The sequence below is a fragment of the Equus przewalskii genome, chromosome 20 (genome assembly GCF_037783145.1).
Source record: "Equus przewalskii isolate Varuska chromosome 20, EquPr2, whole genome shotgun sequence".
NCBI lineage: Eukaryota > Metazoa > Chordata > Mammalia > Perissodactyla > Equidae > Equus > Equus przewalskii.
In genome coordinates this window covers 32609021-32625741 of record NC_091850.1, presented here as the reverse complement: position 1 = coordinate 32625741, position 16721 = coordinate 32609021, and the positions used below count along the sequence as shown (strand labels likewise).

At 38.4% G+C, this 16721-nt stretch overlaps 1 protein-coding gene across 4 annotated transcripts in view; it reads left to right on the top strand.

Annotated features, from left to right (window-relative positions):
- CDH6 (cadherin 6) overlaps window positions 1-16431 on the top strand; it is a 125860-nt gene extending 109429 nt beyond the window's left edge. For all 4 annotated transcript variants that reach the window (XM_008536894.2, XM_070587150.1, XM_070587149.1 and 1 more), the window contains exons 8-12: window positions 1011-1147; window positions 3657-3778; window positions 4814-4931; window positions 5062-5313; window positions 10195-16431. In XM_008536894.2, the coding sequence (XP_008535116.1) occupies window positions 1011-1147; window positions 3657-3778; window positions 4814-4931; window positions 5062-5313; window positions 10195-10685 (1120 nt within the window). In that variant the 3' untranslated portion in view covers window positions 10686-16431. The remainder of the gene's footprint in view (window positions 1-1010; window positions 1148-3656; window positions 3779-4813; window positions 4932-5061; window positions 5314-10194) is intronic.
- The last annotated feature ends 290 nt before the right edge of the window (window positions 16432-16721 follow it).

The window sequence follows — 16721 nt, the reverse complement described above, 5'->3', positions numbered from 1 at the left end:
ATAAATGTATAAAGAAGACAACATTTCTCAAAATCTACTAGTCTTCCATTAATTTTAGTATTGAAGACTCCTTCTTTGGTTTCTAAGGTGGCACGCTTGGTTTTCTTTGAATTTTCTAAACTCTCCTTAAATATTTATTAAGTTCCTACTCTGTTCTGGGCATTTGTCCTAGTCCCTGCGCGTTTCTACTGTCTTGTTCATCCTTTAATTGATTCTGTCCTTAGCGTTTTTCTCCCTTCGCTGAACATGCTCTTCCTAGACAGTTGAATAGGGAATCTAGGTTGTTAGTCCGGCTCTTTGCCTTGACCTTCACACTAGATATCTCTTCCGGGACTTTTCTCAGCCTCAACATAAAACTGAAACTTATGATCTTCCCCAAATCCTGTTCTTCACTCCTCTTCTATCAGTTTGTGTCAGCACCATCCAACCCTTCTCCTCAATTCAACCAGTGATCTTTGTTAAACATGATTTGGCTTGTGACAGTCCCTTGCTTAAAACCCATTGGTAGATTCACATTGTGCTTAGAATAAATCCCACCTCCTTCCCACAGCCAGCCTGCCCTTCTACCGTCCAGACTGTGGCTGTGTCCCCAAGCTCATGTCCTACCCCCACTTCTGCCTCACTAACCTCAGCCACTCTAGCCATCTTCTGCTTCTTTCAACATAACAATTTTAAAAACAAAATGGATAATAGAAAAATAGCCAATAATCCTCCTATGTACACACACATTAAAGTTCTGAGATTCTAAAAGCTTGAGTTAAATTACAGCAATTACTACACAAACTTGGTCCAAATTACTCAAAATCATGCAACTTGTCTAATGGGTTTACTATTAAGATCTCAATTGTAAAGAACTGATTTCTCAGAATATTTTGCTTAATGTTAGGGATATTCAAATATGTGCGACAGGTAGAAAAAAGTTCATGGAACAGATATTCCTGGAATGGTTTTAGGATGTGAGAACAGCAAATACCAAGAAAACCTTTTAAAATTCCAGTCTGCATTTTCAGGTATTCTGTCGATCGACACACAGATATGGACAGGATCTTCAACATTGATTCTGGAAATGGTTCAATTTTTACGTCGAAACTTCTTGACCGCGAAACATTGCTATGGCACAACATCACGGTGATAGCAACAGAGATCAGTAAGTACAACCTCATACCACTGTTGCCCCCGAGTGACAGTGTCCCAGCAAGGGCTGGGGAGGCACGGCTGAAGTTCGTCACCGTGTATTGATGATCGTGCTCGATATATGTTGAGGGAAAGAGCCCTGTAACGATTCGCGGTAATGTTTCTTCTAGACATGTGTTGGTTTATTCACAAATGCAGAGGCAACTGTGGGAGTTCCTCAGTTTGGAAACAACAAAATGGGAATGCATCTCTCCAATGAAATTAAATTGGTACATGTTGGATTTGATTCCAAAAAGCTTATAAATCAGAACGTTACAGAATCAGCTGAAAAAAATGGGCTCCCGTTAGAATTGGGGGGAGGGGAATCGAGTATATTCAAAAATGAAGGCATCCTTTAAAATATTTTGGATATTCATCCTCTCACTTTCTATAGAATTTCTATTTCAAAATCATTACAGAATTAAGAGAGATACATTTTAACTCTTCCATGCACCAAAGTGAGCAATACAAACCACCAAGTAATCCATAAAATGTTTAGAATGAATTTTATGGCAGTCCCCACAAAATTTAAGGCGAAGAAAAACAGTGCCAAAAGAATGCTTCAAATAAAATGATTATACACAGTGAAAACTGTGTAATGTAAACACAATGTGTAGACCTAAGTACATAAAAGAAAAAGGATCTGTAAAATAACATTTAAATGTTTAAAAAAAGGCACCTAAATTATAGCTCATTTTTTAGTTTTAGTTTTTGATTTTAAAAGTTTAGATATTTTTACTCAGTTGGGGATCTAGTGTGAAACACTCCATATCAAATGGTACATTACAGTAGTATTCTTTGTCAACATAACTCATGAGATTTGAAGTGGCTGAAGGACATTGAGTAGAATGATAAATAACCAATACGGGCAAAATGAAACGCTGTGTTTTGATAGTGATAAGAACCCCTCATTATAAATTTTCTAGGTAGGAATTTGCTTTTCAGAATCTATGTGGATACCAGTGCAGAGCATACTTAAAGCTTTAAAATTACAGAATTATTGCCCACTGAATAGGGCCATTTTTATTACGTCATGAAATAATTTTGCTGAAGTAGTCATTTCATGTGTATTTTAAGCTTTGTGTGTAAAAATTTCTGTTCTTAAGATTTAATGTTTCTGTGATATATTTGAAAGTACTAATGATAAAGACCTTTTAAAACTTCAGCAGCTCTGACTTTGAAAAAATAATGTGAGCAAAATTGTAGATGCAAGAGAGCTTAAGAATCTTATTGTCCAAATTTCTTAACTACCTTTGATATAACAGAAGCCAAGAGCTTGTACAAAACCAGCTCTCTCCTACCCCAGGGCCTTTGCACTTGCTGTTTCCTCTATCTGGAGAGCCAGAAATATTCATATGGCTTAATCTTTCTCTCCATTCATGTCTCTGAACAAGTGACATCTCATCAGAGAAGCCATCCCCGGTCATCCCATTCACAGTAGCACCTCCATCTCTCTCCAATCCCTTTTTCCTGTTTAATTTCTCCCTCGCATTTACCATCTGACACATTATATATTTATGTGTTTACAGTTTGTCTAGTGCCAGGAAGCAGGATCTTTGTTATGTTTCCCATATGTCCCAGCACCCCAAATAGTAACTGGCATGTATTAGGTATTAGAGTCTCACTAAATATTGATCAAGTGAACAAATGAATAGACATGTGAGTGAAGAGAGCTGAGATGAGAGATTCCAATTCCTGATTCTTAGGCCAGGAACCTGTCTTCCACACAATCCAGGAGATTCCCACAGAAGGCCACCAAAATACTTCAGTTATCTCAGGTCTTCAAACCTTGATGCTGCTCCATCATTCTTCTGGGTGAACTGCCTGGGCTTTGGAGTCAGACAGACTCAAGTTTGAATATAGGTTCTTACTATCTCTTACTTACTTGCTTCTTACTATCTCTATGAACATGGACAGATGACCCAATTTATATGTGCCTCAGTTTCCTGATCTATACAATGGGGGCAACAACTGTATCTACCTCAGAAGTTTCTAAGGATGAAATCAGATAATATAGCAAAGTGCTTAGCACAGTATCCAGCTCTTGTTCAGCACTCAGGCTAGAAAACTAAGACCAGTAACAACCATTTGGTCTCCTTCATTTCCTCCCCTTCTTCCTTGTGTCCAAATTTTTCCCATCTACCTCCTTCCTTGGCTTCCTTTAAAATCTGCCTCTAAAATGCCTTTCCTAGACAGCTTTTCTTTATTTTGTGTGACTCTTGGGTTTATTATGCAGCTGCACTGTATCAACACAAGTAGCTTTGTCTCCTAGCTATTTCCATTGGGTGTATCCAACTCCAGAAGTATCGCATGATCTAATTCTACTTTTTTGTGACGACGTTGGTACATAATGCCCTGCGGAACTCACAGCAGATTCGGGGAATCTGTGTATGAATGAGAAAGAAGGTGTGTGTGATTATTGTCTAAAGGGCATTGGTGATGAACATATAAATGCCTATTCCTTTCTTTTTGGCATGTTGCAGATAATCCAAAGCAAAGCAGCCGAGTACCTCTATATATTAAAGTTCTGGATGTCAATGACAACGCCCCAGAATTTGCTGAATTCTATGAAACTTTTGTCTGTGAGAAAGCAAAAGCAGATCAAGTGAGTTTCATAAGAAAGTAAACTAATTTCATCAGATTAATTTAGGTCTTCTAATAATTCAGATGATATATAGAGCTGAGGGCTAGTTTTGAATTATCTATGAGGTGGATGATCACAAAATTAATACTATAAATAAGAACCAGGATGGATGTATAACTTGCATAAGAGAACAAACAGTTTTTAAGAACTGGAAGTTCATCAGCCTCAAAGACTCATGCTGATTCCAAATCAGTCTTAAGTTTTCATTAGAATAGATTAGTCACAACTTTATTGGAAAAATCTTTATTGGTGAGCAGATAACTTTAATTACCATATATACCGGAAAGTATATCTATACCATATTTTACTACTGCCTATAATTCATAGTTGCACTTACTTACACTGCCCATCTGTACAAGTAATACAAATTCATGAATGTTTTACTGTTTTACACATTTGTTCCCACCTGAAATAGGTCTTTTCTGCCAAGGATATAAAAATTATGTTACGGTTTGTCAAAACAGAAGTGCACTGTTAAAATACATGTTAAAGTGGGAAGCTCAAGTTACGTGTTTCACATACAAATTTTCTCTTCAGTTTTTTTGCAAGTTGATGGCTTATGAATATGCCAAGATTGCATTTCTAAACAGGCTGTCCAAAGAATGCCCCCATTTTCTTCACTTGCAATGTTGTCATAGATCATTGTGATATTTTATAGCTTTGTACCACTCTAGGGCAGTGTTTCTCAATTAGGGTGATGTTGCCTCCCAGGGGACATTTGGCAATGGCTGGGGACATTGCTGATTGTCACAAGGAGGGTGTTACTGGTATCTAGTGGGAGGATGCTTGGCTTGCTGCTAAACATCCCACAGTGCACAGGACAGCCCCACAAGAAAGGAGCACCCCTTGCTCCACTTCCATTCCATCAATTGTTTACGTGGTGTGGATTCCATATAAATTTTCTAGAGGTTGTCATTTTAAAATTGCGATTAGAAATCATTTAGTCAAGCAATTTACTGCAAAACTGTAAGAAACACTTTATGGTTTTGATTTTAGTTGATTCAGACCCTACGAGCTGTTGACAAGGATGACCCTTACAGCGGGCACCAGTTCTCATTCTCTTTGGCCCCCGAAGCAGCCAGTGGCTCAAACTTTACCATTCAAGACAACAAAGGTAAATGAGCCCAAGTTACCCTCTCCGTCTGGATATTTATATCTGTATCTCTACCTATCTATTCCTACCACGATTGATCCAGTTCATGAATGTATCCACATACATTCACCACTTTGCTTTCTCGTTTCAGACAACACAGCGGGAATCCTAACTCGGAAAAATGGCTATAATAGACACGAGATGAGCACCTATCTCCTGCCTGTGGTCATTTCAGACAACGACTACCCAGTCCAAAGCAGCACTGGGACAGTGACTGTCCGGGTCTGTGCATGCGACCACCACGGGAACATGCAGTCCTGCCATGCGGAGGCCCTCGTCCACCCCACGGGACTGAGCACGGGGGCTCTGATTGCCATCCTACTGTGCATCGTGACCCTACTAGGTAAACTGCTTCTCCCTGCATCCTATCTCCCCATGCTGAGGGGCACTCACTGTTACTGTGGCTCTCTAGATTTATCCGCCTCCCCCATTAAGGCATACAGCCCGATCTAGGTGAGTAGAGTTACACGCTGAGATTCTGTGTTGTGCAACCATGAACTGGTTTTTGCTTGAAAATGGCTTTGGAGAATGAACAGATGCGAAGCTTGCCCATGTCTTTACCTATCCAGGGAATCATTCCACCAAATGAATCTCTTGTCCCTCAGACTGGGAATGAATCGGGGGGGATTTGAGGGCAATATAAACATGCCCTTTTCATTTCATTTGTTGTTTAATATTTTAACCTGGCAAACATTGTTAAATTTTAAAGAGTGAAAGTCGGATGACGGCCCTTTCTACAAAGGTAAAGTTTAAAATCAATGGGAAAGTGGGAAGAAGAATGTGATGACTTTTTTTCTCTCATACAGGATGATGAAATTTTCTTTAACCCAGCAAACTTATTTTGATCTACCCATTTGAATAACTACTTTCCTAGCATTGCTCTCTGACTGCCACATCCACAATGTCTATTATTTCTCAGCATCTCAATAATAAATAACTTCTGTGACTAAGGAAATAAATCTGGGACCTAAAAGAAATGAATGTAATAAAAGCAAAAATCAAGGTCTAACAATGATTCAAATGAAATTTTTACCTCCAACCAACTAACTAGGCACACAGGTTGAGCTCAAAATGCTCAACATACTCTTGATGTTGTGAACTAAGAAATCAAATGTTAGCTAATGCAGTCCTTCCAAAGATAAAAGTAAGACTTTTAAAGCTTGCCTACACAAGAGGGAAAAAAAGGAAGAAGTTAGAGTTAACCTAGATTACACAGTCAGGAAAAAACTCTTTAAAAAAAATGACAATATCGTGACTTTGAGAAGAGTAAGGAAGACTTACATTTCTCCAAGAGAAGAACGCCTAGGGATCCCTGCTCAGGAACTTGACATTCCATATCAACTTTGCTAATTATAACAGAAGCCTTGAAACTCCACCACAGAACTGTGATTCTCTTTGTCAACTAAGATTTGGGCAAAGTATTTTAAGATATGAGGATAAATAAAAACTGACTATGCAAAGAAAAAAATTAGTGTCTCTAATGGTGTGAGTCTGTAAAAAAATTGTTTTGGAGAAGAAAGATATGAATATTCTTTTTTATTTAAAAAAAGGTTATTTTTAGAAGGGCTGGATTGGCAGGCTGTTCTCTGGTAGAATTCCATGGACTCTCGTGGGCTGTGGAAGGAGAGCTGACTCTTATCTCACAGAGATGACTCTTCCTTTCCCTCATCATCTACTCATTTTCTCTTCCCCCAAGTTTTTCCTTCTAACTAGCTCCCTTTATCCTCCCGTTTCGTCTCCTTCCTCCAGTGAATTCGCTGTCTCATTGCTCCTAACGTGCCTCAGTGCTTCCCACATCTTGTGGAGTCTCTTTGGAATTCTGTACCTCATAAAAAAGGAGAAAAATTGGATGTAACCTTTACTAGGCTCACATCATGGGGTAGACACTGGGCAAGATGCTTTACAAATGTTTTTCTCATTTAATCCTCAGAACCATCTGGTATATATTTATCTGCGTCTTAACTATGGCTTCCAAGATGTGAAGTCATGTAGCCAAGACACACAGCTAACAGGTGGTAGAACTAAGTTCCAAACCCAGGTCTTCTCTCCCTGAGCCTTGGTGCTTCCACACTGCACTCTACTTTCTTTGTGAGCTTATAGAAAGCAGGGTAACTTCCAGGCTGAAAGAGAGCCTGAACTGAAAATAAGGCAACTGAAGAATGTGGAAGCAAACCTGAGAGCTAGTAAGAGAAGGAAAGCCACGTGGATATGGGAAGAAATCAGCAGTCAGGAAAGTGGATCATGTGGCCTCTGGTGTTTTATTTGCAAAAATAAAATATAAATAACTACTACATTTTGTGTCTCGATGGTGCCTTAGAATTTACAAAACTTTCACATTTATTAACTCAATCCTGACAACAACACTGGGCACTGTTATTGCTTCTCTTTCGCAAGAGAAGGAAACAGACAGGGCACATCGTTTAAGTGAACCTAGATCTGTTGACCTCAAATGCCTTGCTACCTTCTAGCTTTATGATGAGATTTGAGCACAGATTGGTCCAACTCCCCCCCACCCCCAACCCCAACGAAAATCTCACTGCTGTCTTCTGGCCCCAAGAGGGTAGAGAAAAGGGAATGGCTCAGTTACTGGGAAGAAAGCATATTAGTTTCTCAGAATGTTTTTGTTCTACGTACTTGGAACTCACGTCTTCCATTTATAAAAGTTAGCTTTGAGAAAGATCTCTCTTCTAGGCAGTTAAATAGTCAGGGAATCCTGTTCAGTTGTGCTTTGGGCTAATAAGAAAAGATACGGACAGTTGTAGCTGTATGAGAATTCGGCAGTGAATCAATGTCTTTGAATTACTGAATGTGCCCTTTCTCTCTCAGACAACTGCACTGTCAGGCGTGCGTAGGACTAAAATAAAAGATACAGGTAACTTAAGCTGGGGAAGAATTAGGAAGTGATAAATGCCTGCTATCTTGCCTTAAATGACCAAATGAACCTGTGGTACCTCAGAGTTTAATTCTTTGAGAGACAGTTAGCTTGGTTCTATTCTCTAATCCCAAATGCTATCCTGATTTACAACCCTCCTGTTCTGCAAATCCATGTCATTGGTCACAGTGGAAACCAGCACTAAAGGTAGATTATGAGCATCCCTCTGCCTGAAGCCTTGGAATTTCACACCCACCCAGACCCCAGGGTAAAGCGAAGGCCTGCAGAAGCATGCCCTGCCCCTACATGACGTGGCCCTACCCTGCTGCTCTGCTCTCCCCAGATCCCTCTGGTCCAGCCACAGGGTCTCCAGGCTGTTTCTCAAACACTCCAGGCGCACCCCTACTCCAGGACCTTTCTTCTAGCTCTGTCCCCTTCACCAGACAGCTCCTTGGATAACTCCTCATGTCCTTGCTCAAATGTCACTTCCTCAATGATGCAATCTTTCCCCCAAAAAAATATATTGCCCCTCAGATGTACACAGCAGCACTCTCATGCTCCTTTCTCTGCTCTAAGTTTTCTTGTTTACATTGCACTTATCATCTTCCAACAATTTCCTTGTTTATTAGACACATCGTTTATTTTCTGTCTCCATCCACCCCCACCACCCCTCCTGCCCACCTTCTTAGGGCAGCACTCGCGATCAGTTTTATTGATAGTGCCTAGAACTGTACCTGGCACAGAGTAGGCACTACCTAGATATTTACTGAACGAACCGATAAATAAATACCCTGAATGAATGGGACAAATGTGGCATCAGGATACTCTCTGGCAGCAAATGAGAATGTGTGCAATTACACAGCCACACACTTGAAAAGGAAAAAAGTGTATTTCCTTTAGAAATAGTCTATAATCCCAACATGCTTCACAGCGTGGTGGTTAAGACTGTGGGCTTTCTAGTCTGACTGAGCTGGAATTCAATTGCTTGTACCTGTGACATTTCTAAGCCTCAATTTCCTCTCCATAAAATGGGGGTCTAATGATGGTATATACTTCGTAGGGGTATCATGGTAATTAAATGAGATTCAGTATGTAAAGTACTTCACACAGTGCTTGACATATAGAACTCTCTAAATAGACAACCAATTCTTATTAATACTATTAACATCTGAAACTTTAACATATAGACATACGGGTGAACATATATCCTTTATTATATAGGTAGATATACACACCCACCAAAAGCCATTATTCTGGAATTTTTATTGCAATAATTCTATTTTCATGGTTCATGAAAACGGGACCATGTATGGATGAAAGAATAAAAAAACATTATTGGTACTCCCTGTAATAAACTCCCCTGGACAAACCCCGTTTGACAATACATCTTCTGCCCTGGATAACTGTTTTCTCTCTAAGCTGTTGCTGTTTTATTTTCCCACCCATATGTCCATTTGTAGACGTGTCTCTCTACAGGTAGCCAGCTGTGTTCTCCCCGGCCAGCTGTGAAGAAACACCAGGAGCTATTGAAACACAATTCTTGCTTTGTGTCTAATTTGAGTTGAGAGGAAAAACCAAAAGGATGAACACTCTGGGCAACAAATTTATAGAATATAAACCTTTGGAAGTTTTGGGTCCCCACTTAAATGTGTTTATTTTGTTTAGCTCAAACAGAAATAATCTGGCATGTGTATGATAACCTGCCCCCTTCAAACGGGCTGGTCTTGAAGTCCCAAAGGGCTTTTCTGAATTGTATCTGGGTCTCTCCACGTATCATCTGTACTAACATGTCCTTATATGTGGGAAAGGTATGCAAATATTCACATCTCGACTTTAGGTTTTAAACTAATTTTACACTTTTCTCAGAAAAAAAAAAGGAAGGCATAGTGCAAAAGTTATTTTAGATGTGGAGTTATGCAAACCCTTCAACACATCTAGAAGGTGCCAGCCTTGTGCTTATAAGCGGCTTCAGAGCATTTTAGGTGTTTAGCATAATTTGCACTCAACACAATACTCTCACTGTGGTTGAGCTTTCTTTCATTATTATTTTATTTTTTTCTTTACCTTAAAACTAGTTTGCCATTTCAAAGCAAAAAGGAACTACTGACAAAATATGACGGTGTTTTATCCTCCACTTAAATTGTAACCCTCTTTCAAATATTTACTCCATTTCTTTGGTTCCTAGTTTGATCATGCACAGAGGCGAGTAGATGCTTCAAGAAAGAAAAGTTGAGTCTGCACTTTCCTAGAAAACTTTTAAAACTTCGCATTGGAGCACAGTGTTCTTTCCTGGCACTAATTGGGCGGCAAATTAACTTTTCCTTCCCTTTTCTGTTTTGTTTCTGCCTCCAGTGACAGTGGTGTTGTTTGCAGCTCTGAGGCGGCAGCGGAAAAAAGAACCTTTGATCATTTCCAAAGAGGACATCAGAGACAACATTGTCAGTTACAACGACGAAGGTGGTGGAGAGGAGGACACTCAGGCCTTTGATATCGGCACCCTGAGGAATCCCGAAGCCATAGAGGACAGCAAATTACGCAGGGACATTGTGCCCGAAGCCCTTTTTCTACCCCGACGGACTCCAGCCGCTCGTGATAACACCGACGTCCGAGATTTCATCAACCAAAGGTTAAAGGAGAATGACACGGACCCCACTGCCCCGCCCTACGACTCCTTGGCCACCTATGCCTACGAGGGCACCGGCTCGGTGGCCGATTCCCTGAGCTCGCTGGAGTCAGTGACCACAGATGGAGACCAAGACTATGATTACCTTAGTGACTGGGGCCCTCGCTTCAAAAAGCTCGCAGATATGTACGGAGGGGTGGACAGTGACAAAGACTCCTAATATGTTGCCTTTTTTCATTTTCCAATACGACACTGAAACATGCGAAGTGGCTATTTCTTTCTATTTATCCACTACTCCGTGGAGGGTTCTCTGTTCTACCAGTTCCAAAAGTCAATGGCTGCAGTCCGTGGGGATCTAATGTTAGAGACTTTTTTCTAGTACACTTTTATGAGCTTCCAAGAGGCAAATGTTTATTTTTTAGTGCATCAGTTAACCATGTCAGTCAGCCCAACAGGCCCCAAGCTGGAGGAGAGGACAGAGAGTAACATTTTCCCTTGTTCTCTTAGGGCAAGTTCCGAACATGCTCAATTCAACTGGCCTGGTCTTTTTACTACACTCCGTTGACTCAGGTCGGCTGACTGCTCCGCCTGTACACTTCACATGCTAATGGGATGAGGGATTGTGCTTTAATGATTAAAGATAGAGTTTTAGTAAGAGAAATGAGGAACAACTTCACAGTCGTTCCTGGTGCATCAGCCCACAAGGAGATAATGAACTATATATGAGTGTGTGTTTCCATCACAAAGAATTTAAAACATCTACGCATCCTGTGTGTTCTTCAAGAACTTTTTCTGACACCATTGGCTATTCAAAACATCAGATCCACCAATGTTTTAAGATTCTCATTCCTCTTTAGGAATAAAAGCAAATTAAATGGTAGCATTCAAAAACAACCACCAAAAAACAAAAAACTTAGTAAGACCTCATTCTTTGCCACTAACTTCTAATTTGTTATATAGTAGACATGCAGAAGTTTGCCCTCCCACCATATAAAGGAAAAGGGAAAATAGCTAACAATGTTAACAAAATAAATATTTAACATACTTTAAACTTTGGGCCACCAAATATACCACAGATTACTTGAAATTGTTTCAACCATCAGTAGGCTAATTACAAATAAGTCTAATTGTTTAACAGTTCTTGAAGGAACTTTTCTGAGATAAATTTTAACTCCTTGTCTGTAGTTGTCCTCAGTATTATTCTAATATACTTGAATGTAGCAGTGTGAAGTACAATAATTCATATTCTTAAGATACTTCTTACACAGTTAAGTTGCATTAGTAAAGGTAGATTAAATAAAACTCGAATCCTGCTCTTGGAGTTTAATGGGGAGGTAAGAGCCAGCCACACTTGAACCTGATACCCTGTCCTTCACGTCCAGAAACATCTATCTATTTATATAATGTGATAGATATAGATGAACATTGAGATCATGGTGAAAACCTACATATAACATATTTGGAAGATGCTTACAAAGGGAAAAACTCAGATTCCCTTCAACAAGAGTGTTTAAGATTGTAATTAAAATGATAGTTGACTTTCAAAAGCATTAATATTTTTTGATTGTTTTTAACTTAGTTTCCATGGCAACCCTGCCAGCCTTGTCTTTGAGCTAATGATAAAGTAATGGTCTCAAACTATGACAGAAAAGTAATGTACAATCCATCCAATCTATTATTTCTCTAATTATGCAATTAGCATCACAGTTATTATCCAGAAGACCCAACTGAACTGAACTAATCCTTTTGGCAGGTTCAAATCATTTATTTCATACGGCTGTTCTAATGACTTTTATCATTAGAATCCTACATCGTGCAGTCATCAGAAATTTCCAAAGTACTGTAATGAAAACATCCTTGTTTTGAAACCTTTAGGAAAAAAACAGGCGCTGTATATATATAATATGTACTTAAGAATATGCTGACTTCAATTATTAGTCTTAGGGATTTATTTTCAATTAATGTTAATTTTCTACAGATAATCTTAGCGTAATTTCCATTGGGGGATAATGTCATATCAGCACATATTTTCTTTTTGGAAACACATTGTTGTTTGGTTCCGTTTTAAGTAGGCATATTACCCAGGAAGAAAGACGGCACCTTTAAAATAAGAGAAATGTAGTATTTTGGGTTACCCAAGTAGAGTGAAAAATTTTTACAATCATATTATCCTTGTGCTTCCTGAATGGTTTCCTATTTTCTAATAGACTTCCCTGTATACTAACAAGTATGCCATGCTTGGGCTATTTCTTGCTTTCAGGGTTTTCTTTTGTTAGTTCTTCATACACACACGGACATATATACACACACAGAGGAATGCAAACAAAATACTACAAGAGGGCTTCACTGTAATGAATCAATGTATATCATAGACACAGGTAAGTGCTGAAAAAAGATAGCTTAGTAAAGTTTAATAAGAACTAGTTATTTATAGCAATAGAACAACACCTTAATTACATGACTTATTGTAAAATTAAAGAGCTCTCTATCCTTATGTATCATGTCATGTAACAAATTGAATCAAGAAAGAAAGTCCTGTAAAAAGAAACATATCATCAAAAGTCTTCTTTTGAACTTTTGGCGTTAACTTGAACGTCGGAGGGTTGACACTAGCGACTTCCAATGTTTAAGGGTAAAGTTTACTCTTTCCTCAGAACTGAAAGTAAGTAGTTCTGTCGTGGAATATTTGAGATGTAATTGGCAGGATATTTTATCCCTCCCTGACGATGATATGGTATACAAGAACAAGATGATATGACTAAATACTGAAATAACTGTCTAATCTCCTACCACAAAACCTGATGATCAAGTGAATCTCTAAGAAACTCGAGACTTTGAGGCTGGAACTGAATATTTAGCATGAGGGTCCTGTAAGTATCAAGGTGGGGTAGTATTTTCCTATAATGAAGACTCTTTGATGTCATGGATACAATAAGAGCCACAGTTCCATCATTCTAGGCAGGTTTCACTTCCTTCCCACCAAAGTATCAGGTCAGGACTCAGGTCAACATGAATGATTACTGGAGAAAAAAATTAGTTTTCAGCTCAGTTTTCACATTGTCTCTGTCCTGATATTAGATGCTGGTGATGAGAAAGATGGAAGGAAAGGGGAAAGAGATAAAATTTTAATATTTTCTGTAATCACTGAGAAGCTACAATTTATTAAACATAAGCAGATTGCTTTTGTAGGTTGCTTCAAGGACTGTGAGGCCTTTCTGACATTTTTTTTTCCCTCCATTCAAAGGGGAGAGTTTCTTCAAACCATTAAGATGTTCCCTAGAATATGCTGAAATTTTAAAGACATTAAACCATTGTGCATAAATTTAAAGCCCCTTCACTTCATGACCACTTTCTGCTGAAAGACCTAGAAAACATTTGTCCCCAAATAAAAGAAAAATCAAATGGGAGAGAAGCAAAGATGGCTCCATAGAACCATAAGAGAGGGGATCTGGGCACAGTAAACATATGATTTTTACAGAACTTTCTTGGCTTTATGGTTTACATGGAAAAAGGGAGGTTCGAATACAAATTGACTCCATTTTCAGATGGAACAAAACCTGGTTATTCAACTTTAACTTGGTAAAAATGTTTTTGGTTTAGTGTTCATTTTCAGGTCCCAAAATGTTGTACAAAAAGTTCTTAAAGTTGAATCTCTATCTTAGAAGCATCTAAATTTTATGGATCCAAACTAACTTTAGAAAGTTTCCATTACTTTCTTTCTTTTTTTTTTTTTTTTTGATGAGGAAGATTGTCCCTGAGCTAACATCTGTGCTAATCTTCCTCTACTTTGTGTGTGGGACACCACTATAGCTTGGCTTGATGAGTGGTGTGTAGGTCTGTGTCCGGGATCCGAACCTACGAACCCCAGGCCACTGAAGTGGAGCGCACAAACTTAACCAGTACACCACCAGTCTAGCCCTTACTTTCATTTTTAAGTAGGTAAATTTTAGATGTCCTGATTTGCTAAATAATACCTTACATCAAATGCTTTGCCTTGAAATGTTTATTTCATTGGAGATAATAATGTATAAACTATGAACTGGGCCTTCCTCAATTCTACATACTTGAGGACAAAAATAGTATGCAGTTGAAAGGAAACAACAGAGCTGATTCTTGGGCACAAACTGAATATTTAAACCAGGTACAGCTAAATTCATTTTCCTCAGGAACAAAATCACCAAATAAATTATTATATCCTAGTTACTAGGTTTAAGTGGTGTAATTTCTTTGGAAGAATGCTCTGAAAAGTCACGATCCCCACTATTTGGAAAGGCATCCTCTGAAAAGGATCATTTTAGTTTAATTTTATTTTTTATGTTTTTATCTAGATGAAATCTTTTTGAATTGTGAGCAGGGATTAAAAATCCAAACAGGCTGCTGTGTTTACGTTAACAATACAACCCAGCCTTCTTCATCAGATCATAAGAGTGGAAAGATTAAGCCTTAGAGTGTGGATCTTCAGGAAGATGAACTATTTCCTAAGGTCTGACAAGCAGCTCTGTTTTCCAGAGAATACAGAATTTCAGTATGGTCTCCTTAAAAGTTCAGTGACTATTACAGTTGCAGCATTTTTAATCTGTCTTTGGCATCTTTATGGAATAATTTTCTAAAGGGATAATTCTCTACTAAAAAATAGCAGACCCCGACCATATTTAATGTTCAAAGCAATACCCTCCAAGAAAGGAAATACATTGACTCACACACTTGTTAAAAGTTAATAAAGAAATAGCTCATTTTTAAAGTCAGAAGTTTATGGTCTCTGTATCGTCAGTTTAATTTAAGCATTGCTGAGACAATCTTTAATCTCCTCCCCATTTTGTAATACCTTATTTATGATGCATTTTCATTTTTTAATTCGGGGGGAACGTTAGCCCAGCAGAGGCAGCAGATGAAAGTGCCGAAAGGAGGTCAGATGGAAACAAAGCTATTATCCACTGTATTTCAGACAGGACCGAGGCACTTAGCTGAAGAGCCACTGGCTTATTAGATTAATTTCAAAAGAGCTTTTACAAGTTACTTAATTCCATTTTTTTTTGAAGAACCCATGGACACAAACTCAAATTTCTCCTCAAATGGGGTTAATTTGACAAATGAGGCATGGACCCAGCATTGTGCAAAAAGCATTCCACTCTAATGAGATCTTGGTCTTTCTTACAAGACTCTGCTATTTATGTAAATATGTCTAGAGGCACCTTCTATAAGCTTTTAGTTTTCTATGATCTATTAGTGTTTATTAAGGAATCAGATGCATAGAATAACTAGGCATTCAGGGGGAGTGTTGTGTGGCAGACATAACACTGATCTGCTCAGAAGACACATAGGAACACTTCGAAAGCGTTGTACTGTTTTGTTTGTGATTATTCTCATTGCTTTGAAAGTACACTGCATAAGAATAGGCCTTATAATAAATGCTATGTATGTCTTCAGTAGTACCAAGCTAAGGCAATTTGGCGTTCCCCTACTGTGATTTGTGATTTTAAACCCAGAAAATAAAAGCTTTTTGGTATTGATTGTTTTTAATTAAAAACACTCCCAAGTATAAATTGAAACTGATGCCACCCTTGAAGATTTACTGGCCTGGAGCATTCAGTTCTGTATCACTCGTGTCTTTGGGAGCGAGAACACCTGATGGAAACAGTCACTGCTCAGCTTTCATCCACATTTGTAGTTAGGGAGATTTTCATAACTTCACAGTTTACATGAGAAAATTTTCTGTATTAGAAGAACGGGGTTGAGACAATTACATTTTAGCTCAGTGTGGCCGGGCCTTTTGTTGTAGTCAAATGGCAAACACACACTCCTTGAAATGGCTTCTTTTATTTTCCTTTGTTTTCGTAGACGTATAAATTCGAAAAGAATGCAATTTAAGAAGTGATTTCTCACAAAGAGTAAATATGCCTTTTGCAAATCAATTTTTGTAACAAGTTATTTATATGATATTACTTAATAAACTGGTTTTTTTCTAACTTGTTTTTTTTCAATTCTCTCAAACTATTGTTTGTAATCAGAGATTTTAAAAATGTACATGTTGATACACACTTTATCTTTCCCAATCTGCTATTTTAACCTCTCAGATAGCTAACAAAAGCCAACTTGTTATATGATGATTAGCTTGTAAACAATAGTTTCTCCTAGCCAGCAGTATATATCGTTGGCACTGCCCTGCAAACTTCTTACTGCTGGGATGTCAAGAATTCTAGTGTTATTTATGGAATTGCAGTATTAAGAAGAAAGCTGTTTATCCTCATGGTAATTG